The sequence below is a fragment of the Scomber scombrus genome, chromosome 14 (genome assembly GCF_963691925.1).
Source record: "Scomber scombrus chromosome 14, fScoSco1.1, whole genome shotgun sequence".
NCBI lineage: Eukaryota > Metazoa > Chordata > Actinopteri > Scombriformes > Scombridae > Scomber > Scomber scombrus.
In genome coordinates, this window is record NC_084983.1 from 12,303,952 (window position 1) to 12,330,736 (window position 26,785).

The following is a 26,785-nucleotide window of genomic DNA, read 5'->3' on the forward strand; positions in this document are numbered from 1 at the left end:
GCACTTTCTGCACAAAGAATAAGCAAAAGCCACACGTTGTCTTCATTTATACTATCAGTATGTAGTTTGTGCTTATTCAAATGATGGTTTGTGCACTGTATTGATGCAAAAAAAAAAAAAAAGAGTTTGAAGAGTTTTGCAAGAATAGTTTGCTTTTGCAAAAGATATGTAATGTTTTGCTGGTTTGGTGTAAGGTTTTGTGGTTAGTGTGAAGACTTTAGCAAAATAGCCTATAGTTTCAAAGATAGTGCCTAAACAATCAGAAAAAACTGTAACGAGGTAAACACATAGCCTGTGAGGGCCTCCAAGCTGTCGAGTTGTCTGCGAGGACATGTAGTTCACACTCTGTCCGGCGGGGGTCGCTTCAGTTCAGCGATCACACTGAGTCAAAGGGCGAGGAAGACGCCACGAAGAAGAGCGGCTGAGCTGTGTCGCACGTATCTCTGATCCAGTTCAACGACTCGACGACGACTGGTCTTTGGTAAGTAATTAGCTAAATTATTACATTGTACATACAGGTGTTTAAAGTAAAAGAGTCGGTATGTGTTTTTTTTAAGTACTGGTTATGATGTTAAAATGACTTAGCGTGTGAGCCGTGTCTGAAAACGATTCAAACTGGCCTTGTTAGAGCTAACTTAGCTTTAGCGCGATCTGCACGGTTGTGTTGCTAAATATAAACTAACCCGACACGGAATGCTACTGAATTGACTTTTCTACAGTACTAGTCCAGTGTAGGGTTTGGTGTGCCCATATAAAAAAACAACATAACGACTGAGTCGTGCTATTTTACCTGGCAGTTTACAGTCACTTCTAACTTTACCAAAAATGGAGGAACGATCTGCCCTTTATCTTAAACCAGGATTTCACATCGGGGCTGAAACCGAAGCAGCGACCACCATAGAAAACACACCCAAACCAAACGCTTTAATCCTTTTAAAAATCTTATTTCGGTTTTGGTTTTTGCTTTATTTAGTCATCTGGCGTACTTAAATCTACGCCTGTTGGACGAGGCCGCATAGTTTTATGAGCCCTCCTCCAATAACAGTAGATCAGGATCAGCTGTTGTGAGAGATCAGTCTCAATTTAGTACCGCAGACACTAATCTGTCGCTGCTTGCGCCAAGAATAGTGGACAAAGGTACATTTGCGTGAACGTGTGAGGTGATTTATTTTTTAAGGTAAACGTGACAGTTTTGATGTAGAGATTGCACAATAATAAGATCTGAAACTCTCCCTGTTTGGACGCTTGTTGCTTAAATCACTGGCCGTGAAGTCTAATTTGTACAAACAGACGTTTTATTGAACAACTACATAAACGTGTAAACATCTACGGTAGTTTCGCCCATACTGTCACGTTGATTTGATTACAATTTACATACTACCAGAGTGAAAAGGCGTGTTGGATTAAATCACGAAGAAGCAGGAATGCAGAGTAATTTTCCATTTAATCTGTGACCGTACTGATTAGGTTAAGGCTGACTCGTTTTACCGTTTATCTCTGATTAATAGGTTAAATATTAGCACGCTGGGCGGTTGCAGTTTTAAATCTCTTCTTTTGGGAAAATAATGCACTTTTATTGTTGCTTTGAATCGCATAATTTGGGTAGTTTTTAGTACATGCAATTTTATTTAGTATTTAAATTGAATTGTGACAAGATGTGACATGAGATTTGGTCAGCATTTTAACTGCAGGAGGAGCAAAGCTGTAGTAATTTGGAAATGTATCATATAATATAGCTGGGCAATATAGATAATATCAAATATTGTAATATTTTGACCTAACACCTTGATGTTGATTTTATGACATTATTGTAGGGATGACCATTGGTGCCCTGAAAAAGTTATTTTTATACAATGACATTTTTGATAATCAGCAGTAATGTGGATTAAGAGGATAAAGGCTAGAATAGTCTTAAGTTCAGAAAAATAAATAACTCCACAGTGATGGAGCCTTTAAAACCACAAAAAGACAACTTGATTCCACATGTTATTATGATATTCAAAATCTAAGACAATATCTAGCCTCATATCATGATATTGACGTAACAGCCCTAATTTAAATATTACCAGTTTTTGATTTTGCATTTTCATCAAAGGTACTTTTTATACATTTTAACAAGTGCACTGTTTGTTTTTTTCAAAGGCATTTGAATGTTTTTTAGTATTGTTAATGTTTAGGCAACTTTTATCTAACTGACTATCCAGCCTGTCTAAAATAAGAATGAGAAAAAGAGAACAAGAAGGTGAGAAAAGAATTTTAACTGAAATTGAAATGTAGTTTTACTTATTTCGATGGGTTACTTACTAAAACACGAGAAGCACTCATGGAGAGATCTAACACAGCCTTACTTCTTAGTTTAGTACAGCTTTAGGTTTTAGTTTCAACATAGAGTCTGGGTAGGTCACAGATTGTGGTTGGTTTTAGATATCCAGCATTATATCTGCTTACAACTATCAAACTCAATATGTTTCCCCCCCCCCCCCATAGATTAGATCCCTTACTTCCAAAGATGGTTCGATCACATTTTGGACCACCACGCCTAAAGTCCAGGTAATGTGTATTGATTTTGTTCAATCACACCTAGATGCTGTTGTGATTAAATAATTTGTTATGGGTAATAACGATGATTAAAGCTTTATTAAAACTATATTCTTGCCCTTTCCCACCACAATGATAAATACATTGATGTTATTTGCTGTAATCCAATAATCCACTTATTTTTTCTTTGTCTCCATCCAGACCCTATGGAGATGGTCATGGACATGGTATTGGACCCAATGAAGGCAATTACAACTCGAACTCCAAAGGTCGGAGAGAAGTCCAGGGCTACCAAGGAAAGGCCCCTTTTAACTGGAGAGAATCCAGAGGTAGAGGACGACCCCCGGTTGTCAAAAGAGTCCCGCTAATGGGAGAGCAAAGGGAGCCACGTTTCAATCACTGGAAGTCCCCAAATCAGGATTCCTTTCAATCATACCCTCCCAAAATGGAACCACACCATAACCAGAGGAGGCATTCTCCATCTAGGCAAAACCGCGGCCCCCACATTCAGCATCATTCATCCTCTCGCAGTCCTGCACAAGGATCCCCAAGTCAAAGGGGCCCCCCATTTCATGGCCACCCCTCCAGTCACAGGTCACCCTCCCCAAGACATTTTCGCAGCCACCCAGGCGACAGGAAGCCAGGCCCTGCACCACCCTACCAGGGGTCTTTCAGAGGCCACAAAAGGCAGTCAGGTTTCCCCCATCAGGATCAAAGGAGTCGAGACCCTCGTGGGAATTACAACCCCAGAGAAAGGCCCTATGAGCACTCAGGTCACGGCATGAAGCGCTGGAACGAGCCTGGAGTGTTCTCTCATCTGCACAATGGAGAGCACGGGCCCTCTGGGTCACAGAGGAGCCCCAGAGAGATGCAGGGGAGAGGCACATGTCCAGAGAGGTACAGGAGTGAAGCAACAATCCCAGCTGGGTAAAATTGTTAAAAGGGAGGCCTGAAGCTGGCCCAGTCCTCACAGTCACAGGGGTCATAATGATTACCTCTACTCTGCCCTTACTCATTATTATTAGAGGGTGTTAATGGGGGTCTGATTTAAATGTGGTTTCACCTGCCATTGAGAGGAATGTTACGTCTGTAATTGCTCTGTGAAAATTTACTTCTCCTACCTGTTTCATTCTGTCATGGCATTATGAAGGGGCTGCATTAAGATAAAAGTTAAAAGTTCCGCCTCCCACTTAACATGGCAATGGATCTGTCATTGTAATGATTTCTCTATTGTCTGATGGATATGCAGGTGGTCATCTGAGCAAGACTCCAGGCGGCAGCGTGGTCCGGTGGAGAGGCAGGGCAGCAGATCCCACAGTAGAGAGAGGGCACAAGATGTCCCTCACCTGCCCCCTTTCAGATCCCCCTCATGGAAAGGAGGTCCATCACCGTCATCCTCCTACCACAGGAACCCTCAGGAGAGGCTAATGGCAGGACCCCGCAAGAGGAGGATATCAGACATCAACATGCCCTCCTCAGACCCTGCAATGGAGCATGGCAATCCAAAACACGCCAGGAGAGAGAGACCTCAGCTACTCAGTATTCCCAGGCCGTTTGGTGGTAAACCCATGTCTCCCAGGGATAGAAGTCTAGTAGTTAGAGGCAGACAAATGAGAGCGGAGTCTCTCATGAGGCTCAGAATACCTCCATCCATCAAACCCAAGCCTCGTCCGGTTGATTCTGCCTCACGGGGAAATGTCAGCTCTGTTCTAGCTATCAGGAAGAAGCGTTTCCAGTCAAATGCAGTTCCCCTGAAAAAGCTGGAACCAAGGAGGGAAAAACCACAAGAGTCGCCTCAGAGAGAAGAAGAAAATGCAAGCAAGTCCTCGAGAGACTCTGATAGCAGAAAAGAACAGGTGGAGTCTCGCCGGTCCTTGAACACACACAGGTACGGTATTATCCTTCTAGCACTGTTCGAAGGGGCTTGATGATGATTAGGAGGTCAAGACAGAATGTCTCTGTATGAAGTGCCAGCTGTGAAAAAAGGAGATAACGCAATGCGCTAAATGTGCAACACTGATTCTGTTGGTGAAAAGCAACAAACGTTTTCGAATGCCTCCCTGTCTGCGTGCTGCATATGTTTCACATTACCCTCCTATCAAGTGAGCTGAAGAGAAGTTGTTAAATTTGTGCTCCTGTTATGCAGCACATCAGTAAAAACCCACCGGTTTGAAAACCTGACAAAAATATTTAATGCTCCTGATGAGGATTGTGGAAAAATTAGTTGATCGGAGCTGTTGAAGGATTCCTCAGTTTATCTGCAGTGTGTCTTAAGATTGAACGAAATGCTCTTCATCATGCCGTGAAGACCCCTTCAACCTCGATATCGAACAAAATGAAGCCGAAGTTACAACCTGTAGTCTTAAACAGTCTGTGTGCGTATGTAAATTGAAGAAATTAAACACGAAGAGGACTGCACTTAACATCACTTAAACTGAAATCGCCCTGCGGAGACATTTCAGTCATACATGGACCTTGGGAAAAGAGATGCAATTTCCAACGCTAGCTGTCGACGGCACTAAAACATGGGTCAAGTGTCATGTTTGAACAAAGAATTTCCAAGAATGAAGCTGAATATAATCACGATGTCAAGATGGAGAACAATGATTGATGCTGGCCACTCAGAAAAAAAAGCCATGAAACAAAGAAAAGGAATTTCTGTTGATGAAGGACATTACTGGTGACCATCAGTGTTAAAGTAGGTTTTGAAGTGCTAAATTCATAAATTGGAACATAACTCAGTTTATGCACTTCAAATGACAAAAACAAATGTCTTTTTCAAAAAGTTCCACTTCATCTACTAAAAAGCCTTTAAACAACATTTTTTAAAAACGGTTGAATAGTTAAGACAAATAATCCAGCAAACAAGTGATCCTTTTTGTCTAATCGAGCAAGTCAACATATTCATGATTTTTTTTATCTTCATGCAGTCATCATATACGCATGTTATAGACCTGGAGTCACGCTGAGTTCATGTCACACAAGTGGAGTCTGGAAGTGGATGCACCGTGTGAAGTGAATTAAGTTATGCTGGAGGGATTGGTTTATTGGAGTGTAATTCAAGTTTCTGCAAATGAAGTGACAGCTTGTGGATGGTGCATCATTCCCATTCAGGATTTTCAGAATTAAGGAACCAAACTACCACTACCACTTACGCTTCATACATTGCATACAAGTGCTGGAGTTTTCTGCCTTGCTACAGTTATGAAGGTCTAAAAAAGTTTCTCTAAATACCCCAAGTATTCAGACATACATCAGGCTGTTAAACCATGACAAAGCCAGGGAATGAAGTATCTTGATGAAATACACCAACGATGGTCGAGTCAACTTTTGCAGAAATCGAACCTTAGCGCGACCATAGAGCTACAAGATGGCCACCCTCATTTTAATCATACCAATCATGTCTGCAGTGAAACGAGCCGTGACTTCTCTTTAAACATGACCGCGAACACGAAAGAATCTTCATCAAACTCTGGAAAGGACGAGACAACAAGGCTAAGAGAATGCATTTACTGGAGATCGTGATTAAAATGAACTTAAACAAGGTGAAAAACCGAGATTGCACGTGGCTAGAATTCCAGCTAGATACTGCATGGGAACAGACGCGCTCAGCTCGGTCTTTGCAGCCTTACCATACCACTTTATTATATTCTTACTGATGTGAATGCATTCGGACCGGACCCACAGGTCAGCATGTGCTGTGGTCAGTTCCTGTCTAGTCTGACATGTGACCTAAATGTACTAATCAGAGATGTGCATCAACAGACTGAGGGAAACCAGAATATTCAGTAGCTGCTAACATAACCAAAGTCTATATCACCTAAACAAACCTGCACATGTCAACCTGCTGAAGTTATCAAAAAGTGGTGGACAAGAAGATCATTTCTGTGCTCCTGCTAAAACTACTCCATGACGAAGAGAACAGAGCACTGTGCTAGCTCTTTGACTGTATTTTTACAGCACTACCAATCAGATGATCATCATGCTCAGTTTCCCAACTTTTAAGAAGAGTAGAAAATCTACAGGAATAGAAGTCTTGCAGTAAGCTGCCTTGTTCATGGGCTGACAAGCACTGGATCATCTCTTAAACCTTGCAGCACAGCTATGGAGAAAAAGCTGTTAAATGGACATTTTACATGTTAAGTTGGACGTGCTCCGGCATCAACTTCAGAACTACAGAAGTCTCAAATGTCTATCTACTCTCTGATGCACATCTGGAGAGGCTTTTCTTTCACTGATGAAAGTGAAGACTACTCAAGGAACAATTAGGAATGACCTGGCAGTCAACTTTGTGAAGATTTGAAGTGTGACAATGAAAATAAGGCTTTGTCCTTGTGTGTCTGGAAGAGAGATGATAGAAGATTTTGATGAAGTGATCTAGACCAGTATCTAAAAGTCCTCCAAGATTTGCCGGCTTTAAAAATCACTGAGTAAATGAAGAGAGCTCAGATTGATTCAGGGTACAAAAATAGGAGTAAAGAAGCATGGACATTCCATGGTTTTTTGTAAGTACCCATGTGTGATGCGTGGCTTTATAATCATTTGTCTGCCTGCAAAACAGTGCTGTTCATTACTGGTTTAAATTGCATTACAGCTGACAGGTTAATTTGATATTTTACTTGCTTTCTGTTTCCTTTAATACAGATAACTTGAAAGATGTGACGTTTATATGTATCCAAGCTATATTTTAAAATGTTCACACACTGATTGAAGCCTTACATGCAGCTGGGATAGGAATGTGGATGTTCTTAACACTGCCTCCACTGATTTCTCCTCAGATCTTCTCCCATAGAGAAACGTGACCTTGTTGTTTTGTCCCACTGGCCTCCCGGGCCAAGCTCTTCCTCCAAAGACGACTCACCTTCAAAGGATCACAGCCCAAAGCCCAAGAATGGTAAGTACACTTCTTTCTGTGTTCTTGTGTAATGTAAGGACAATTTTGAGGACAGTGTTCATTGTACAACTGTTTTGTAGTGTCTACAAATCTCATCCTTTTACATACGTCCCACTATTTTTATAGAGCGCAGTTCAGATGCAGATGCTGCATCAAGCAGCCGACTGTCAAAGACTGATTCCAGATCTTCACCTGAAGACAGAAAACAGGAATATTTGGATAAGAGAATGTTTAGGTACACTTCTCACAATCAAAGTCTGTTTTCTCAGTGTTTGAACATTTTCCCCCTCTGATTTGTTGCTATATGAAAAAGTTTGAAGCCGTAAAGACTAAAAATGGTTAAATACAATTCAAAGTTTAATGCAGACTGTCTTGATTCTAATGGCCCCCTTTTTTTTTTTTTGCAGACCCTTTAATATGATGCATGACAACCACAGATCTGGGAGACCTTTCAGGAGACCAGGACCAGGACCCGGACCCATGCAGGTGAGTGTAACATTAATTACATTGGACTGTGCAGAACTGGTGCTTCTATATTTAATTGTTTTGTATGCAATCTTCACTCTTGTGTTTTACAGAGACCGAGGTTCCCTGGTGGTCCAAGGAAGACAGGCCCTGAACTATCAGGAAATGTTAGAAGACCACTCATGGTATGCATACGTTTTTAAAGGGATATATTGGGGACATTGACTCTACTTTCTTTTTAACTAATATTTGAATTTCTGGTGTTTCATTAGGAGAGCTTAGTGATGCGTCCCTTCCCGAATCAGAGACCAGTTTTCAGAAAAAGTCACACTATCATGTCCAAATACCGCAACATGAGAGTGATGCGTCAGCGAGTGCCATATAACAGAGGACCCAACCAACAACGCTGGTGATAAACTCAGGTAAGGGCTCAAATCCTGATTAATTGTGACAAAGCCATCTGTTATTTAGTTTAAGATCTTCAAGAAATGTTTTAATTAAAAGTTGTTTTTTTCTTGATCTCAGCACAGTCTCTGTCTGCAACATGAGGGTGGAGAACATGGTGCTGGATGGACTGTACACACTCCCCCTTCCCCACTACAATCCCAACCTACCTGTATAATATGGAGTTGTTGTTGCTTACATTTGTTCCCAAGTGTTTCAGTTGCATCTCTGAAGTACTGCAGTACTTTATTTTAGGATTTTTGTAAAATACACATTGTACTGTCCTGCTTTTTTCCCCTGTGTATATGATGATTTGAGAGTTGCTGCTTGTGATAACTGCAGTCTTTATTTCACTTTAATAGTTTTTGCATTTTCTTTTCTTACCAGCGACAAATCTATCAGGTTTGTTAAGTCAAAGAAATGTTTACTTTAATATCCCATCTTAATGTTTTGTGAAGACTTATCACATGAAATGTCCTGTTTGATTTATCATGGGTGTGTTGATTAGACACTGAAGCTTGTCAAATGACAATTAGCTACCACTTGTAAAACTTGTATAATCACATGTTCAGTTTATTGTTTGAGACTTGAAATAAAATTTAACAAGCTCTATATGACAGTTGTCTTTGTTTTTCTTGTAGATTTGGACTGCACACAGAATCACTGTGATCTGTGGTGTTATTTTAATTATCATGAAAATGTAATCCAGGGTTTCTAAAACAACTAGTTTTTATAATCCAGATTTTGATGAGCACTGGGTTATGCTTCTTGATATACTGTAATAACTACTGTTGAGTAGAAATTACCAAGAGCTGATGAGCATTTCAGGCTGTTGCAGAATCTCTTGAATGCACTTCTGTAGAGAAGTCAAACTACCTAACTAAAATCCTTAAAATTAAATCTACTCCTCCCTCGTTGGAAAATCCAGTATAAATTAATATACAAATACTGTCCATTACAGAGGTTTAACATGGTATCTTCTACATCACTGAAAAGTCCATTCTCAGTGTTTGTGTACTGAAGGCTCCAAGTTTCACATTTATGTAAACTGCATACTGGACCATGAATGGCTCCAAAGTAGCTGTGATGTCACACATCTCACTCAGAGGTTCAAACTTTAAACTCATATTTCTGGTGATGAAAGAGAAACTTTCCCCCTTCAACAGATACATGCGAAAACAGCCTTTTAGTATCAAACTATACATCAATTCTGCACAGTGAAACTCAATCATCCAACTCTAGGAACAAGAAACAAAACACATTTATGACTGTAGGGGGACTTTGAAGTTCGGGTACTCACAAGAGAAAATTAAAAAGAAGAGGAAGTGGTTTGTTGATTAAATTTAGGTTTGAGTCAAGCTCGAAATCCCCCAAACCTCCACATAGCAACAGTTTCTCTTTCAATATGAGATTACACTTATCATCTAAGTTATTGTGTCATTTCACAGGCTGAATCAACCTCCTGATGATCAGTAAACAACTTTACATGTAAAATCAGTGGAGTGCCTCTTAAAGTAGTTTTAACATTTAAGGGAGGCCACTCAAACAAGTTTCTGACACTGCAGAGGTGAATGGGATGCAGGATCTGCTTTCTCTCTCCCTTCTTGTATAACTGCATGCCAGCTTGTCCCTTTAAACACCAGCTCTCGCCCTTTAGTCAGCGGCGTCCTTCGCACACATGCTCCCAAATACCACAGGGGCACAGCAGCAATATTTGGGAGCAGAGTGAGTGGAGCACCACTTGGTCTTTCTGTGCTAAACTTAGCCCTGACAGAACCACTTCTCATCACAACATACTCTGCAGACCACAGAGGGTTACAATGGATGGTGTCGAGTTACCGCAGATGCTGCTGTATCTCATCGATGAGGCTGACAAAACAAGGTGAGTGTGTGCGGTGTACCAGGCAGATCCTTTACTGTAACTGGCAATAATCTGGTTAATTGGTATAGTATGTTTACTAATGACTGTATAATCTGTCTTTTATTGGTCCCAGCATGTGTTGCATATTTGTTCACTGCCTTGGCATAAGAGAAACAGCTGCCTCTGCTGAAGCATACACATTTAGTTTCTGCCACTTTGATTTATCTCAGTTTATTGTGCAATCCGAAGTCACTGCTATATTATGGAGAATGCAGTAACAGTGAAGCTAATTGTACTCTCTAAAAGGTGTAGCATGATGTTTTCCTCAGCAAGTTGCACTGAGCTGACTGTCCTCTTGTTTTCTGCTCCACTGACTTGCTCCAATCTGTCATTTATAGATGTAGACTTAAAGACTCCACAGGTTTTTCTGTCTTTCACTCTGTCTCCTTCCACACTTGTATTCCTCTCTGTCACGATGGGCAACTATAGCTCAGCCCTCACTCCTGGTAAGCCTTGAAACTATTGTTGTTAACATTTGTTGTAACATAATTTGAAATACTACCATGCTTGAATGTCGCATGTTAAAGGCTGAATGTTAATGTGAGCTTTGGAATCATGAGAAATGGAGGAAGAAGTATGAAACTGGCCCATGTTCCCTATGGTGATGGGTGTGGTTTTAACTTTTATTTTCTGTTTCTCTCGAAGACACTGAAGAGTTTGATTCAATTGTGTCAATGGCGGAGAGGCTGAATGAGCAGGTAGCTCATGCTGCAGATGAGAGGTTACAGTCAGAGCTTCAGTCTCTGGGAAGTATACACTTTTAATAGTTATATATCTACAGGCTATTCCTTTACTATAAAACCCAGTTAACTATTAGAACTTGCCTCACTGTATAAAAAGAGTGTGTGCTCTTGTTTGTTTGTGTCCCATCTGCCCTTGGGATAAATTTAACTCTTCTGAGCTGCCTCGTACACACACACACACACACACACACACACACACACACACACACACACACACACACACACACACACACACACACACACACACACACACACACACACACACACACACACGCACAACCATGTACAACAGAAGATATCTGCTTTGACTCCTTACTTAAAACAAGATTAGAAGGTACTCAGTTTACAGTATGTAATCTATGATCTTTACTCTCTGAATTATATTTTTAGTCTTGTAATCAAATATTGTGTTGAAAGTCTTCTGTGGGGACTCAGTTACATTTGGAATGGGTGAAGTACCTTTAAGTTTTCTACTGATCAGACGTCTCAAACTAGACTTGACTTACAGGTAACACTTACGATGGAGGCGGAAAGCAAAGAAAACCAGAGTGAAGAGCTGGATTCTTCAGCACAACAGGAAAACTCTAAGGAAACAACAGCGAATGGCCCTGTCCTGCCTGTAAATATAAAACCACACAATTCCCTCCATGCAGCATTATTGTGCTTTGTTAGAGTAAATTATTATACCAGGTTTGTGTTTTTTTATCATTATTTTCCACAGGCAGCTGAACCCAAAAGTGCACTCACACAACCCTCTCTTCCCAGTGCCGCGCAATCCTTCTCGTCTCTTCTACCAAAAGCTCTCGCTGCTGTTCTTCAAGCGACGCGGACCCCGGGCCACAGCTCCCGCCCTCAGCACAGCAGAAACCCACAAAATCTGCAACAACTACAGACAGAGCTGAGAGAGCTGAGGGGTGACTTTGAACAAATGAAGAGTCAGCACAAGTATGGCTTTGATACTGTAATATAGCTATTGATGCCTGCATTTCCTTGTCATCCCTATTCCACAACTCTTAACACACATCTAACATATATCTACTAAATGTGAAACAAAAAACAGTTTGAATGAGCGAATTTGTGCACTGACATCCTTGTTTGAACTGGTAGCCTCAGCCAAGTGAACATGTGATTTTCTCATCCCTGCATTCCCTATGTAACATTTTCAATCAGTTTGTTTTGATGCATAAACTTGAGGATATATTGTGTTCCAGCAAAGAAATTAAACTGCTGATGAATGAGCTAGATGAGGAGAAAAGGATTCGCTTGACTTTACAGGTATGAAAATGGTATTACAATATTGAAGTATTATTCACTTTCAACTGGGGAGAACTCCTTCAAGGTGAGAAGAATTACTCTGATTCTTGTTGTTTTGCTTTAGATGGAGATACAACGTATGAAGAAGCACATGTCTAAATGAGCGGGGAAGACAAAACCACCATCATGAAAGACAAGAGATTCTGATTTGACTGTTGTGTACCTATTTGAGAAATGCTATTTTTCTAAGGTACAAAAAAATCACCACTGCTCCTTCACGATCTCCAGAATTATCATATTTATTTGAGAATCATTTCTCTTAGATGTTTATTTTTTACTGGATTGCTGAAGGGGACTAAAATGACTCAATGTTTTTACTGAGTCATTGCTGAAAAGTGTGATATGAGGTGCAGCGGGAGCAGATTCAAGGTAAAAGTCTGCAACAAACACGATGTCACACTGAGCAAGCAGTGCATAGCCCAGTTATACATTTAGTTTATTTATGTAGTTCATTTTTCCTTTATCCAACTGTGTGGGTTAAATGGTGGCACAAACATGGAGCCTCTATCATATTTTAGGGTGTGTATAATTTATCAAAAATGTTATAATTTGCTTTTTGAGCCTATAAAATTAGCTGATTGAGCTGTCAGTTAATGTGTCAGTTGCTGATATTAAGAAGCATTGTGAATTTATTTAAGATGTTGACCATGGTTGACTCTACTTTTACTACTTGTATAAAAAATCAAGGATGATGCCAGTCACACAAATAATAAATATATAGTTACATCATGTATTTAAAAAACATGGGGGGAAAAAAGTCTCTACTTTTAAAAGCATTTTGTTGCAGAATTTTCATCATTTGAGATAGATTTTCAAACACGTAAATGAAGAGTAATTTCTTGTCTAATTAGCCGTAAAAATGCAAATAAATTCCTCAAAATTTTTAATAAAAATAACATTTACTCTTAAAAACAAATATACAGAGTTTTCATTTTCAGATCAAAATGGTCACATTGTGGCAGGTTGGTGCATTCTTTTTTGCCGTCTGTATTCTTTTTCTGTACGATCCAGAACAAACGGTGACATTTTTGAAGCAATGTCCAATTTTTGCTTCAGAAGTTGGATTCTTCACAGGGAATAGGCCTGAAGGTGACTTCTTTGTTCTCCTGAAGAAGGATGTCATATCGACAGAGAGGCCTGTGAGGGACAAAGTCGATATTAAATCTGGAGCTTGGACATGTAGGTTGCAAAGGTGATTTTCACATTACACTGCTACCTACCCCTCCTTGCGTTCCATATGTGTGAGACGGACTCGAAGGACACGGAGCTTATATTTGGGCTTGAACACATTTCCAGTAGAGAATGTGAGAGACACCTTGTTCACTGTCTGTAGGTCTTTGTCAAACTGTGCAAATAAATGTGTCTCTTTGTACCTCTGGAACTTTGATGATTTACTGATATGACAAAAACAAACAAAACACAAACTGCTGAATGAAAGAGCCGTAACAGATGAACAGAGAGAAGTCATAGTGTCATTTTTGTACTTGTAACTGAACATAAAGGGAATACTTACTGGTCGATGGTCGCCACTGCTTCTTTGCCATTCCCATGAAGTTTAACAGTGATGTAGCCCCAGCGTACTTCCTGGTTCCATATTATCACATCCACCTTGTAGCCTGTCACTGAGAGGATATGAAGATGCTACTTAGTGTTATTATGGTAATCAACAATCTCATAATGAAAAGCATGACTGTCTGACACCTCTAGTGATGAGGATTAATTATAAATATAAATTGTAACTGTTCCTTTAAATAATGAGCGACAACAAGAGATAAGTTGTCTGTTACAGAGAAAACAGATCTAAAAAAGGCAAATCTTGAAAATTTCCTATAATTGCTTGACATTCAGAGGCTGTTTTAATCATCCAACATTAAAAACATTAAAATTATTTTAAAGAACATATGTTGTTCTACTTTTTTCATTGTTAAATGTCTTTACTTACCAGGCTGAGACTCAGTTCTGTTTTTAGGACGTCTTCAACAACTACATCCTTACCCTTACCAGACATTCACTTTCACCAAATTTAGCTAAAATCACCAATTACCATTATTATTATTATACTTACAGCAGAATGGAGAGACTTTATTTGTGTTGAAGAAAGCTTTTGTTTGCCCTATGCGCAGCACGTCTTTCCACTTTATGATGTCATAACCTGGTTTTGAGTGAAACATCTGTGTCAACAGCTTATTCTCACCTCTGAATAAATAATGGATTTTATTCACCAAAAAAATGAACCTATTTTAAAAAATACCAAATTAGTAGACACAAAAATTATAGACATAAATTAATAAACTAATTTGGTATTTATTTATTTATTTTTTAATTATTGTTTTAAACAATAGATAATAAAAGCACAAACCAAAGACAGGACATCCAGCAGTTCCAAACTGATTACAATCCATGCAGATACCATCCATAAAGTCATTGTAAGAGGAGCAGGGGAAGGCCCTGAAGTTGCATACCGGCTTCAGAGCGTCAAGGTACAGCAACACTGATCTCTGGTGGTCACATTTGAAATAGGCTCCTCCTGTACAGGAGGTAAGAGAATTACCACATGTTTTCACAAAGATAAACAGTCAACAGTTTGATGATCTTTGGGTTTCCCCATAATATTAATGACATTACCAGAAAAGATGGTTTTTGGGCACCCAGGTTGGTCTGTTCCTGCATTAGCATAGAAATCAATGTGACCTAAAGGTGCTCTAAAGCCCAGCGCTGTAAACAGAGTAGACAGATTAATATGACAATAATACTTTTACACATATAAATTATCTGTATGCTTTTGCATACAAAAAGAACATCAATAACCATTTATAACAATAAGAATTGAATATATAAAACAGTATTTCAGTTCAACTTTACCATCTATGTCTGTGTGCAGGACATCCACAAACTGGGCATCTGTGAAATCCAGGCGATCCTTTGGAGGTTTGCCAGTGAACTGTGGACCAGCAGGATCCAGAGCTGCAAACATCAACATCAATAAACCTTGGTAGAACATTAACATTATTTTACTATTTGGATATCTGCATTCTGTTTTATATCTTGCTGTTACAGAAGCACTCCTGATGTTTGGAGCTGCTTTTCTTTACTTTTTAATTTTTTTTATACATGATAGTATGGTGCTGTGCTGTTTTCTTACAGTTGAGTCCTACCAACATAGCCAGAATCTGAACCGTGACATGTTTATGCAACTACACCACTTACTGTTCATTGTAGTGTCACCTTATCATTATGTTACCTTGATAACAATTTCAACCAAAATGCCAAAACCTTAAAAAAAGTGTCTGAAGGTTGTGTAGGAAGGAAAGTAAATATATTGCAGGAGAGATATATACACTGTTTTTTAGCATTCTCTAAGGATGCCCACACGGTAGGTTGACTACTTTCTATTTAAAAGTTCAAATGGATCACGTTTTGAGGCTCTTGTTTAATTTTCTATAAAAAGCTCAGGAAAATGTTGTAAGATTGGCAAAATAAGCATTTCACACCTCATAAATCTAGAAATCATCAGTATTATGAAAACTGGGATTGTGATGTTCACAATCTTACCTGTAATTCTTCCAATTTCCCCATTCAGTCTTTTGCCTACAAAGCCTGATATATGAGCTCCAAGACTGACTCCGATCATGTGGGTGGAGTTTAGAGTGGCGCCATGGTCCTGAAAAGATGAGTTATTATCATGTATGGTCACAGAGAGGAATCAAGATATGCTATCACAGTGTATCAAATACTATAAAATAATCATGTAATCTCCTACCCGCATCTTTCCAATGAAAGCAGTGAGGTTTTCTGCTGTCTTGTAGGTGTTCTCTACTGCTTTAAGATAATTTACATTAGCAGCCCCGTGGTTCCAGTCCACTACTATGACGTTACCATTTGTCCTGTCCAGCATCAACTGTGTGATGTTGTTAAGCCACACCGGTGGAGATCCTGTGGGCCGATACCCATGAATGATGAAGCTGGTCGGTCTGGACAAGTTGAACTGAGGGTGCGCTGAAAGGTTTGTGTGGGACACAAGTGAACCACATTCTGGATTGGCACTGGTGTACAGCAGCAACCTAACCCTCAGGGATGTCCCTATGATTGCATTATTGAGGTCTAGGTCTGTGAAGTCATCGCATTTCTGAGCTGGTGGGAGAAAAAAAAGGAGCAGACAGGGATGAGGGTGTGTTTGGGGAAGGGATGATGAAAAAGAGGGGAAAAATAATAAATTACACATGACCATTTTGAAGTAAAATAAAGTGTGTTTACAAATAAAATATCTTGATTTTTATCTGAACCACTAGACATAGTTATATTGCTATAAGGCCAGCATTGGTTAAACATGTATCAGCTGAGAGCCCATAATGAGCTTATGTGGTGACCCTGGTGTTTTCCAACCACAGCATTGGTCACTGCCTCAGACGTGTTGATTTTCTCAAGAAATGTAAGTTCCTCAAATGTGACTTGACTCCTTTTTCCCCAGAATTTTAGTTACCATACGCTTACTGTCACAAGTCTCTCCTTGAGGTTTATTCTCGTTAAAGGGGAGTTTTCCTCACCGCTGTCGCCAAGTACTTGCTCATGACGGAATGTTGGGTTTCTTTCAATTAAAAAAAGAGTACAGTCTAGACCTGCTCTATGTGAAACGTGCCTTGAGATAACTTTTGTTGTGATTTGGCGCTATTTAAATCAAATTAAACTCAGTTGTCTTGAATTGAAAATACATCCACAAGGCTATGATATAAATTGAGAACTATACATTTGAGAGTGTTATGCTTTGGCCCTTACCTTTGCATATTTGAACAGCTATCAGCAAGAGCGTTGTCAGATACTGCCACAGGAACATGCTTTCGACCAACAACGTGCAAATAATCTACAGAGAGTTATCAGAGCATGTTATTCAGCGTGTTATTAGAGTCAGAACAGTATTTAAAAACGACATCATTCAGATGGTATTTGGTCCTTGCACTTTCTCTTCCCTCTGTAAAGCGTCCTTGTGCAAGGCGCTATATCAATTAAACTTATTATTATTATTATTATTATATGAAACACAGCAACATTTCAAGGAGACTGCTATCTTTTTCCCTCCTTTGACACTTTGTATTTTACCCCACAGACTGCAGTTTTATATTTTTATGCTCTGGTGCAAACTACGTGGAGCATAGCAAAGACAAGACAAGAGGTGGGTAATGTATTTACTTACTTTCCTATGTAATGAAATTTGTCGTGAATGGGTGGAAAAAACTTTAAATAGCTTTAGGATCTGTTTCTTTCTTGCTCCTTCCACTGAGGTTCAAGTCCACCAGTGACAATGTGACTATAAGTGAAACTGAAATCTGAAGAATTGGGTCTAATTGTGACAAGTTTCCTCGGCTGTGGTAGAAGTCTGTGCATGTTCAGACTTCCTCAGATTTAACTCAAAATTGACAAGAGTGTAAAAGAGCATAACATGACTTAATTGATATCAGAGTCTTACCTTTGCTGTAGAACAATATTTCCTGTCCCGGTGTGTCAAAGGTCCAGACTATTTCTGGTCATCCTGTGTTTGTAACTCCACATATTGAGGCAGTGTTCACTTGAGGAAGTGATAGAAGCAGCAGTAAAGCAATACTCCCACTATACTCTCACCAGGATAACCACACCCCTTGCCCCAGGTCATTGTGTTCACAGGTGAAACATTCCTGTGAAGTCACTCCTGTTCCCATCACACTGAAACCGGTTATGCACTTTGAGTGTTTCAAACTTTAATCTGCAAAAACAACTTAGTCTCTATATATTTTCTTATATGTGAAAGACATAAGACCGGAAGTGAAACGTATTATTGACATTTCAAAGAACTTTCCATTTGCAGAAAAGAATATTTACCCTAAAAGGAAAATTCCCCCTGTCTAGACTCACTGTGGGGGTGGTCAAAATGACACTGACATTTTATAATGTCACACATCAAATGACACTCCACCCCATTACTGTCCCTCTGACTGTACTCTATGTGAATAGCTTTGGTAGGAGACTTAAGTGGGATTTGAATCTAACTTGTTGTTTGTAGAAACCATTGAGTTTCAGTTGCCTTGAGTGATTCCTTAATTTTCAGTTTTGGGTTAATACTATTAATATTATATGATTTTTTCTCTCTATTTATAAACTGTCTTTAACCTGAAAGGGATCATTACTGTGTAAGTGGAATGTAGAAATTCAGATTAAAATGAATAACCTCTAATTTCACTTTCATGTTCATGTTTGAAAGTTGAAATGAAAGTCCCTAAAAAGCATGATTTTATATTAAGATAAGCATATATCCTAAATGTATTCAAGGTAATGCATTACTAATAGCTCGTATGAATATGAAACATACCTTAAGTGTAACAAAACTATAGTTTACAGCCATGCTGGCTGCTCTGTGAGGTTGCACTGAGCTAAATGCTACTTTGTCACAATGCTAACACACTGATGTATAATGTTTACCATGTTCACCATGAGTTTGGCATCAACTGTCCTAGTTTTGGTATTAAATCATAAATCAAATTGAAATTATGACCTGGTGATGGTGCTAGTTGAAATGTAGAGATTGCCACTGTTATCTCATGTCAATCAATCCAATCCAGTTTGTTTGATTTCACGTAAAACCACAACTGTAAACCTCAAGGTGGCGCTAGAGGGAAAGTCAATGCATGTCTACACAATTTTTTTGTTGAGTTTTTGAGATATTTTAGCCTGAACAAATATGGTGAACAGTATTATAAGTATTTTTACTAAATTTATATTTTTTCATAAATACTATAATTAAAGTATTTTTGAATATGTAATTCATGTATTTAAGATTGAGCACAACATGCTCAGTGGGACTGTGTTTTAGACAACACGTATGAATCATGTGTTTCCCAAGAAAGACAAACGGCTGCCAGATAGTATGATGCAACAAAACTGTATGGTACAGTAGGACGAGGCAACAAACAGCAGACAGTGAAGCGTTTCATTGATTTCAACATGTACCCTACCTGTATTCACAACACAAATTACATAAGATGCAGAACACTGGGCACTCTGTGTTTGGTTCCAAAGGCTGCCGATGTAAAAGCTCTGGGCTCACTTTCACGGTTGATTTTAACATACACTGTTACACTCTTAACAGTCATTATTCTCTAGATTTCACTGTTTGGAAGGAATTGTGAGAAATTATTCAAAACATGAGCCTTTTTCACATGCAGTTGTAATGACATGCTATATATAGGCCTATTGTACTGTATGAATTGTAGAGTAACACATATATACCTTCCTATTTATGCAAGCTTCAATATTACCACATAGAGAAAAGGAAAACTCAGTATTGATAAGTGTAATCTACATTTCTGAATCCATTTACGAGTGGCTTGAACTTTGCTCACTACATTCTCCCGTCATCAGGGTCAGGCAGGTCGATGGGACGTATACTTAAAAAACACTCACAGGCTTAGAAGTTGCCACAGGTGGGTGCAGCAGTGTTGTCAGTGGACAAGAGGAGATCAGAACATTCAGGATGGCTGGAAAGAGACGAGGACGAGGAGGCAATGGCCAGCAACAGGCTCCCCAAAGCCAAAGAGGACGCCCTCAAAGGGTAGGTACTCTTCTGTCATTATGAAACAAGGCCGTCACATTTATTCTTACTAACATTTTAAATAATAATTAGATGGTAACCTAGTTCTGGTTGAACTTGTGTTTTTCAGACTTATGGTATGTTTTTATATGACAAGCAAACAACAGACGTAAATGCTTCTTCTGTGGTTATTTGTCTTGGGAGTGGAGAGGTAACTGATTAGCAGGGTTGGATGATGTAGCCATGACTCACTTTTATATGTCACACAGTACTACACGATCAGTTTCAAGTGAGGCACTAGTTTGCCTTTAAACTCTAAAGTCTTTAGCTTTAATGTAATTCTTCGTAGTCAGTTATCTTTCATATAAATGTAGATAAGGATAATGAGTTGTATATAGTGTAGAATTTCATTATGTAAAGTAGACATTAATGTTTAACGTCTGTGTCTCAAATGTGGCAACATATGAAGCTGTGTGTACTTTCATGTCTTACTTGAAGGTGTAAATTGTTAAATAGTAGCTAACTTTTAATAGCTAAGAGAAAACATTTGAGAAGCAGGAAAGCAGGCTAACATTATTAGCATTCACAAAGTTATGAACATTTCAAAAAACGCAATTTAAGAGTTAAACTAAACAATCTTATTGTTGAACATAACACAAGACATGCAGGACATTTTAAGCAGAACAAGAGTTCAAAGTAGCCTATACATTACAACACCAAGCTGTGCAGTCCATGACATGTCGAGGCACTCATCACTGAGAGTGCAAAGATTATTCATAGCGGTCTTGAAGATATTATCAGAGCTAATCTGGCTGGAATAAAATCTAGAGAAGAATCCAACCTGCAAATTTACAAAACCTTGTGTGTTTAAAAATATACACAGTGCAGTTAATATTGCAATGTTTGAATTCTTCAATAATTGCTGTTTGACTTCCTGCATGGTTTTGTTTTTGAGTAATGGTCTCTGACTCTGAAAAACTCTTTTCACAACTGTACAATGCCTCGGATTTCTTATAGGTGCTCCAATTTCTTCCCACAATCCAATCACAGCCAGGTTAGGTAAACTGTAAACTTCTAAAGTTGCCGTTAGGCATATACTGTGGGTGTGAATATATTTGTCTGTATGTAGCACTTTATTTAATTTGTTCTCTTTCTGTCACCTGATATATCCTGAGACCCAGAACAAAGATTTAGCGGATGAGGGAACCTATTTGGAAAAAATACAGCATTTAATCAAACATTACACATATTTATTTCCTCTGCTGTGTCTGTCTTGTCTCTAGGTTCATGCTCTGCGTGAGCCGGCTGCTTTTGCCAAGTCTACAGGTTTCGAATCAGATATCCAGCATGAAAAGCTGACGATTGCCCAGGCACGGAGGGGCACACCAGGTCACACTTCTCAAATGTTTTGATTATCATTGCTGAATAAATGAAAGAAAGCCAGTAGGATAATTATTAACTTGACATGGTTCAGTATATTGCTTTTATTGTGACGTTATATCAGCTGATTTATTGTTTTATTGCTGGTTATTTGGCTGATTGTCGTGTCATGCCATACAACTGACAAATTAGCAACAGAATGAAAAGTGTTTGGACTTTGTTGCTTTTGAAAATATTATCAATGTCAGTGTTGGCTGATACAGGTAATACATATCAGATACAAGTATCAGCTTCATTATACCATATCAGTAAATCACTGTAATCTCTAGAAAAAGTTTCTGTAACATCATGCTGGTATTTATAGAATGTTTCTTATCATGCAGCTCATCGTCCTGTGCGAGTCTACGCTGATGGGATCTTTGATCTTTTCCATTCCGGGCATGCTCGAGCTCTGATGCAGGCCAAAACTGTTTTCCCCAACACATACCTGATAGTAGGAGGTAAAGTAGTAAACACAGTAAAAACACATTGACGGAGACAGTGTAATGCTTTCTTCATTAGTTGAACATAAATTCTATCTTAAAACAAAAAGGCCTTCAAAGGGCCAAAATTTTAAGACTCTTGGGATAAATTTTCCAATTTGGTAATTCCAGATTAACTCTTACTCCCGACTTAGTCTACAGTCCTCTCTGCCTTCGTGTCTCCAGTCTGCAGTGATGAACTCACCCACAAGTTTAAGGGCTATACAGTGATGACAGAGGAGGAACGCTACGATGCCCTGACGCACTGCCGTTATGTTGACGAGGTGGTGCGGGACGCTCCCTGGACCCTTACCACAGAGTTCCTCCAGAAACATAAGGTCAAAGGTCACGCAGTCAGCGGACACCACAGCTTCTTAAAATGTCATACAGTGGCAACAACAAGGATATTTGCCGTTCAATCAGTGTGAGTACTGTCATATTGCACTTACAGATCGACTTTGTGGCCCATGATGATATCCCTTACACCTCTGCTGGATCAGAGGACGTTTATAAACACATCAAGGAAGCAGGTCAGTATTCTTACAAGCCATTATAATATATTCTTGTTGTTAGTTCTTGTATTGTATTAATGACATGTATTATTTTTGTATTCATATCAGGAATGTTTGTGGCCACTCAGAGGACGGAGGGCATCTCCACATCAGATCTGATCACTCGTATCGTCCGAGACTACGACATCTATGTCCGACGCAACCTGCAAAGAGGATACACAGCCAGAGAACTCAATGTCGGATTCATTAGAGTAAGAGAAAGCATATTTAATTCATTTTAAAACAACAAAATATTGACGTATTTGACACAAACATAATAAAAGAAAAAGTGTACGGACAGTTTCTCTCTTTGTCCTTTTTGACAGGAGAAAAAAATTAGGCTCCAAGACCAGGTGGACAAGATGAAAGAGACAGTCCGTACAGTGGAGGAAAAGTCCAAACACTTTGTCTATAGAGTGGAAGAGAAGAGCCAAGACCTCATCCACAAGTGGGAAGAGAAGTCGCGAGAATTCATTGGCAACTTCCTTGAGCTTTTTGGACCAGATGGAGCTTGGGCATGTGTACCTTTAAATTAATTCATGACACACTGAAAGGAAATATCTTTCTTTAACATGAGTAGCTCTTGAACCTTTCATGTCTTGTTGTTGTTTAGTGGTGTATTAATATTACTTTAATAGATAAATATATATGATCACTTCTTAATCCTGGACATAACACGCCGTAAAACCATAAATTATCATCTTAACACCTGTTTTTTTGTACAGAATAAACAAACAATATAACATGTTAATGAGTGAGCTTTAGAAGTGTTACAATGTGGATTTTCTAATACTTTTGGACAGTCAGGCTAGTTGTTATCCCCTGTTTACAGTCTTTATGCTAAGCTAAGCTAAGCAAAGTCTTGCCTTTTCTGTACAAGATAAGCTCTTGCTACATCCCGCTTTTTGTTTCATTTTGTACTCAACAACAGCACAAAAGATGATAAAATATGTGACAGAAGCTGTGGCATGAACAATTGCCAGTGAGACCAGTGCATAGAAGACATGGGGATAAAAAAACAGACAAACTAACAAAAAAAACCCAACAACTTGGTGCTCCCTGGCACCCCTTAGTCTTGGTAAAAAATACAGACACTCCTGGAAACAGTAAGACTTAAACTTTGAAGATAACGTGGTACCTCTGATTGTTTCTCCGTCACAGATAAAGATCCATAAACTTACTTTGAAATCATATAAAAAAAAGAAGACGTCTTGTAACTTAAGATCTTGCCTCATAATCATCATGTTTAGATGTTTTTCTTCAGCATCAAAAGTAATCCAGTACTAGCCATTACAATAGATCTCAAATTGCACATAGAAAATATTGTAACCTATAACACACAACTAAACACAATCAAACTTTGGGCTGTTGTTTGAGCAATGATAAAAAGCACCAAAATACAAGTAGGTTTGGCAGGTAGGAATAAAGTGAGTTCAATAATAATACATTAAATTAAATACATTAAATCACAGTTAAACAGTACATCACTGCTCTTTCTGTCTGTGTTTAGCATGCAATTCAGGAGCGGAGTGGGCGAATGCTCCAGGCTCTGTCTCCCTACTCTTCACCTCGTGGCTCCCCCAGCAGCAGTCCCACCAGACGTCGCTCCGTGTCTCCTGACTCTTCCCCCTCCTCTGCCTCTCCCCGCTCTCTCTCCCCTCCATCCTCTCCATCCTCTCCATCCTCTCCATCCTCCCCCTCCTCACCGAAAAAGGGGACACGCTCCTCTCGAAAGTCTGCCTCCACACGCAGTCGGCGTGTAAAATGAGCTCATCATGCTTTCGTTGTTTCTTTGATCCTTATATAAGTTATTAATCTGGTACATAATATATCTAAAGAGGCTATTAACTAAAATAAACAACTAAAAAATGAAATGGTTTAATTTATTACTGGTGTATTCAAGTGCAATATATCATAATGTTTCTGATGTTTCTTTGCTGAAAAGTAAAGGAAAACAACATTCGTTTTTGCAGTGATGTGATTTGTTCTCTACATAACATATACTCATGCTAATAGTGCCTTCACATTGTTAATAGGTTTTTTGTCATTAAAAAAAAATACTAACAATGACTCTTATTACTTTGTTAGGTTTGGAAGGTGTGTTGTAGGAAGAATGATGAACAGATTAATTTTAGCTCATTGTTTTGGTTTTATAGCCTGTAAACTGGTTTCTAGCAGCGGAGGACAGCTGCAGCAAAAATCTGATAAACCTTGTTATAGAAGTTTTTTACTAGAAGTTTCTTTGAAGAAGAGCACAGACAACGGAGTGATGAATCTTTCTCTTTTACTCAGTACATGCCAGCATGGAGAAGGATACACAGTCGTTCTGCCAGGCAACAAACTGTTTCAGCTTTTATACTGTAACCCCAAGTGGCAATTTGAATAAGACAGGTAACAAAGTAATAAAGCACAACAGTCATGAAGTAATAAAGTACAGAAACCCCCCAAGGAATAATCTTTGCTGACAGTTTTGCTACCAGGTGTCTTTATTTATATTTAACAAAATGCCTGAGGCTTAGGCGTTTACAGCAGTTAAGACACACATGACACAATGAGTCCCTCATGACACAAAAAATCCCTCACAACCTATAAATGCTTTATACATTACTACATGACAGGCAAATATGATGATGAAAAAACAAATACAGTTAAAGACCTTGATTTGTTGGAGAGCAACAAGAAGAGTGAATGATTATATGTTTGATGTTTGTTGTGGAGCTCCTCTGCCCCCAATTGATCAAAATAATTAACTAGTGCAGCTTTAAGTCCAACATTACTCTACCTTACAGGATAGGTTCACATTTAGCCAACAGTCACATACATGTATTGATAAAATGAAAGACTTTTTTCTCTCCATATTCTTCCTAGTTTTTACTAGCCAGGTCCCAGGTCCCGGCTAGTATAGAGGGCCCTTCCTGACACGATTCCAGTGTAAGTGATGGGGAGCAAAATATACAGTGCTGGTTCTATTTAAAAATACTATTCAAAATGTATATGGACACGCAGGTAGTCGAGTGGTTAGAGCCATGCCACATACGCAGCTGACCCCGGTTCAAAGCCCAGCTGGAGGCCCTTTGCTGCATGTCACACCCCCCTCTCTCTCCCATGTTTCCTGTCTGTCTATTGCTAAATAAAGGTGTCTATGTCAGACAAAATCTTAAAAAAAAAAAAAAAAAAAGATTATATGAAAATTCAGCAGTCTGAGTTTGACAAATCAAGAGGGCATGTTCCATATTTAAATTTTTTTAGTGCCAAATTCCCTCTTTGTGTTTCCACAGTTAGTGTTTCCTTGTTGAGCTGTGGTGTTGGGTCAGTCAGAAAAACAGGGAATTTGGTATACCAAAAATACTGTAACCTTGGTAGATGCTTGTTTTATTTGGATAATTATTCTAATTATTTAAATATTAGCTTCCCCTGAACTTTTATATAAAGAGGGTGGTAGACGTTGTCCTCCATCTCTTTCACTGGAGTTAAGAGGGGATGTTTATATGGACAGAATGGACAGGAGGAATGAGTATAGCAACAGAAAACTGTTGTGTTACACAGAGACTTTAAGTATAAATGTCCTTCTATTAGCCAATAAAATCAAGTTGTCTTAACTTTAGTTGGTCTGAATCACAATTAAAAAAGAGATAGTGCAAGGTGCAAGATGTCCAACTTGTAATAGGCACATTCATCTGCTGATAGTGGAAAGTCCAAAACTAGTTTGGAAACCAATCTTGGTCCAATATTCAACTTACATAAGTGTAATGTGGAAACTTCAGTGCACAAACACTGAGAATGGACTTTACATTGAAGGAGGAGACATCTTGTGTTAAGCAGTTAAACTTCTGAAATGAAATATTTAAACAGCATTGACAAATGGCCATCGTATATTGTGATTATATCACAGATAAGGATCTTTGCAGACACAATTCAATAAAAAGAGTTTTATTAATAACAATACATTGCAAGAGTCATTTACAAGAAAGTTCCCAGCTGCCTGTGCTTAATATCCAACATTAGGAAACTGCCAAACTAATTTTCCAGCTAGTCAGCGATCAAACCAGAGTTTAATTCACATTAATATGAATGTTTCCATTATTGTACAGCTATGGAAAAACTGTCTAACGTCACTGTGGTCATGTTTCACAGTGTTTGCCATAATGTTAGGCTCACTATTTTTTTTGAGAGATGCATTGCTTGATTAGGCGAGGATGTTGCTCTGCTTTCTCCGGACACCGAGCTTTAGTCACCAATAGATCTGGAGGCAACCCTCACATTTGTGCCCCCTTATGGACATTATCTCTCTTGATTCAAGGCCTGCATGTGAAAGCTTTTGGAGCATGGTGCTGCAGAGACAGTGTCTGCTGTAGCATTGTGTCATCCCTGCTATTTTATAGATTCCTTGTGACATTTTAAAGGACCTGTGTGTGGGATTTAGTGATATCAAGCACGGAGGTTGCAGATTGCAAACAAC

The 26,785-nt window shown here is 39.0% G+C and overlaps 4 protein-coding genes across 7 annotated transcripts; 3 read left to right on the top strand and 1 right to left on the bottom strand.

The window, feature by feature from the left end:
- The first annotated feature begins 393 nt into the window (after positions 1-393).
- On the top strand, positions 394-8,953 carry si:ch211-114c12.2 (uncharacterized protein LOC336578 homolog). Of its 3 annotated transcripts, none has more exons than XM_062433003.1 (10): positions 394-481; positions 2,488-2,550; positions 2,740-3,435; positions 3,788-4,426; positions 7,317-7,432; positions 7,559-7,667; positions 7,840-7,924; positions 8,011-8,082; positions 8,170-8,319; positions 8,423-8,953. In XM_062433003.1, exons 2-9 carry the CDS (start codon positions 2,510-2,512, stop codon positions 8,308-8,310), a joined length of 1,899 nt encoding a protein of 632 aa, XP_062288987.1. In that variant the 5' UTR covers positions 394-481; positions 2,488-2,509; the 3' UTR covers positions 8,311-8,319; positions 8,423-8,953. The 3 variants fall into 3 exon arrangements, with proteins under 3 accessions (XP_062288987.1, XP_062288988.1, XP_062288989.1); XM_062433004.1 differs by having other exon boundaries at positions 8,428-8,953; XM_062433005.1 differs by having other exon boundaries at positions 7,840-7,918.
- A 1,724-nt stretch (positions 8,954-10,677) lies between these two features.
- si:dkey-71d15.2 (SH3 domain-containing kinase-binding protein 1) lies at positions 10,678-12,422 on the top strand. The gene is made up of 6 exons (XM_062433662.1): positions 10,678-10,708; positions 10,908-10,960; positions 11,514-11,624; positions 11,727-11,950; positions 12,217-12,280; positions 12,384-12,422. Exons 1-6 carry the CDS (start codon positions 10,678-10,680, stop codon positions 12,420-12,422), a joined length of 522 nt encoding a protein of 173 aa, XP_062289646.1.
- A 773-nt stretch (positions 12,423-13,195) lies between these two features.
- lipia (lipase, member Ia) lies at positions 13,196-19,766 on the bottom strand. Of its 2 annotated transcripts, none has more exons than XM_062433872.1 (11): positions 19,748-19,766; positions 17,093-17,177; positions 16,080-16,450; positions 15,872-15,980; positions 15,182-15,283; positions 14,945-15,034; positions 14,679-14,846; positions 14,385-14,471; positions 13,833-13,941; positions 13,540-13,713; positions 13,196-13,456 (listed from the first exon to the last, which is right to left on the bottom strand). In XM_062433872.1, the coding sequence occupies exons 2-11, from the start codon at positions 17,148-17,150 to the stop codon at positions 13,372-13,374; spliced, it is 1,353 nt and encodes a 450-aa protein (XP_062289856.1). In that variant the 5' UTR covers positions 17,151-17,177; positions 19,748-19,766; the 3' UTR covers positions 13,196-13,371. The 2 variants fall into 2 exon arrangements, with proteins under 2 accessions (XP_062289856.1, XP_062289855.1); XM_062433871.1 differs by lacking the exon at positions 19,748-19,766 and adding an exon at positions 17,781-17,910.
- Positions 19,673-24,325, top strand: pcyt1bb (phosphate cytidylyltransferase 1B, choline b). The gene is made up of 8 exons (XM_062433874.1): positions 19,673-19,895; positions 21,158-21,263; positions 21,638-21,754; positions 21,962-22,113; positions 22,227-22,305; positions 22,396-22,538; positions 22,653-22,841; positions 23,837-24,325. The coding sequence occupies exons 1-8, from the start codon at positions 19,818-19,820 to the stop codon at positions 24,092-24,094; spliced, it is 1,122 nt and encodes a 373-aa protein (XP_062289858.1). The 5' UTR covers positions 19,673-19,817; the 3' UTR covers positions 24,095-24,325.
- Positions 24,326-26,785: the final 2,460 nt, after the last annotated feature.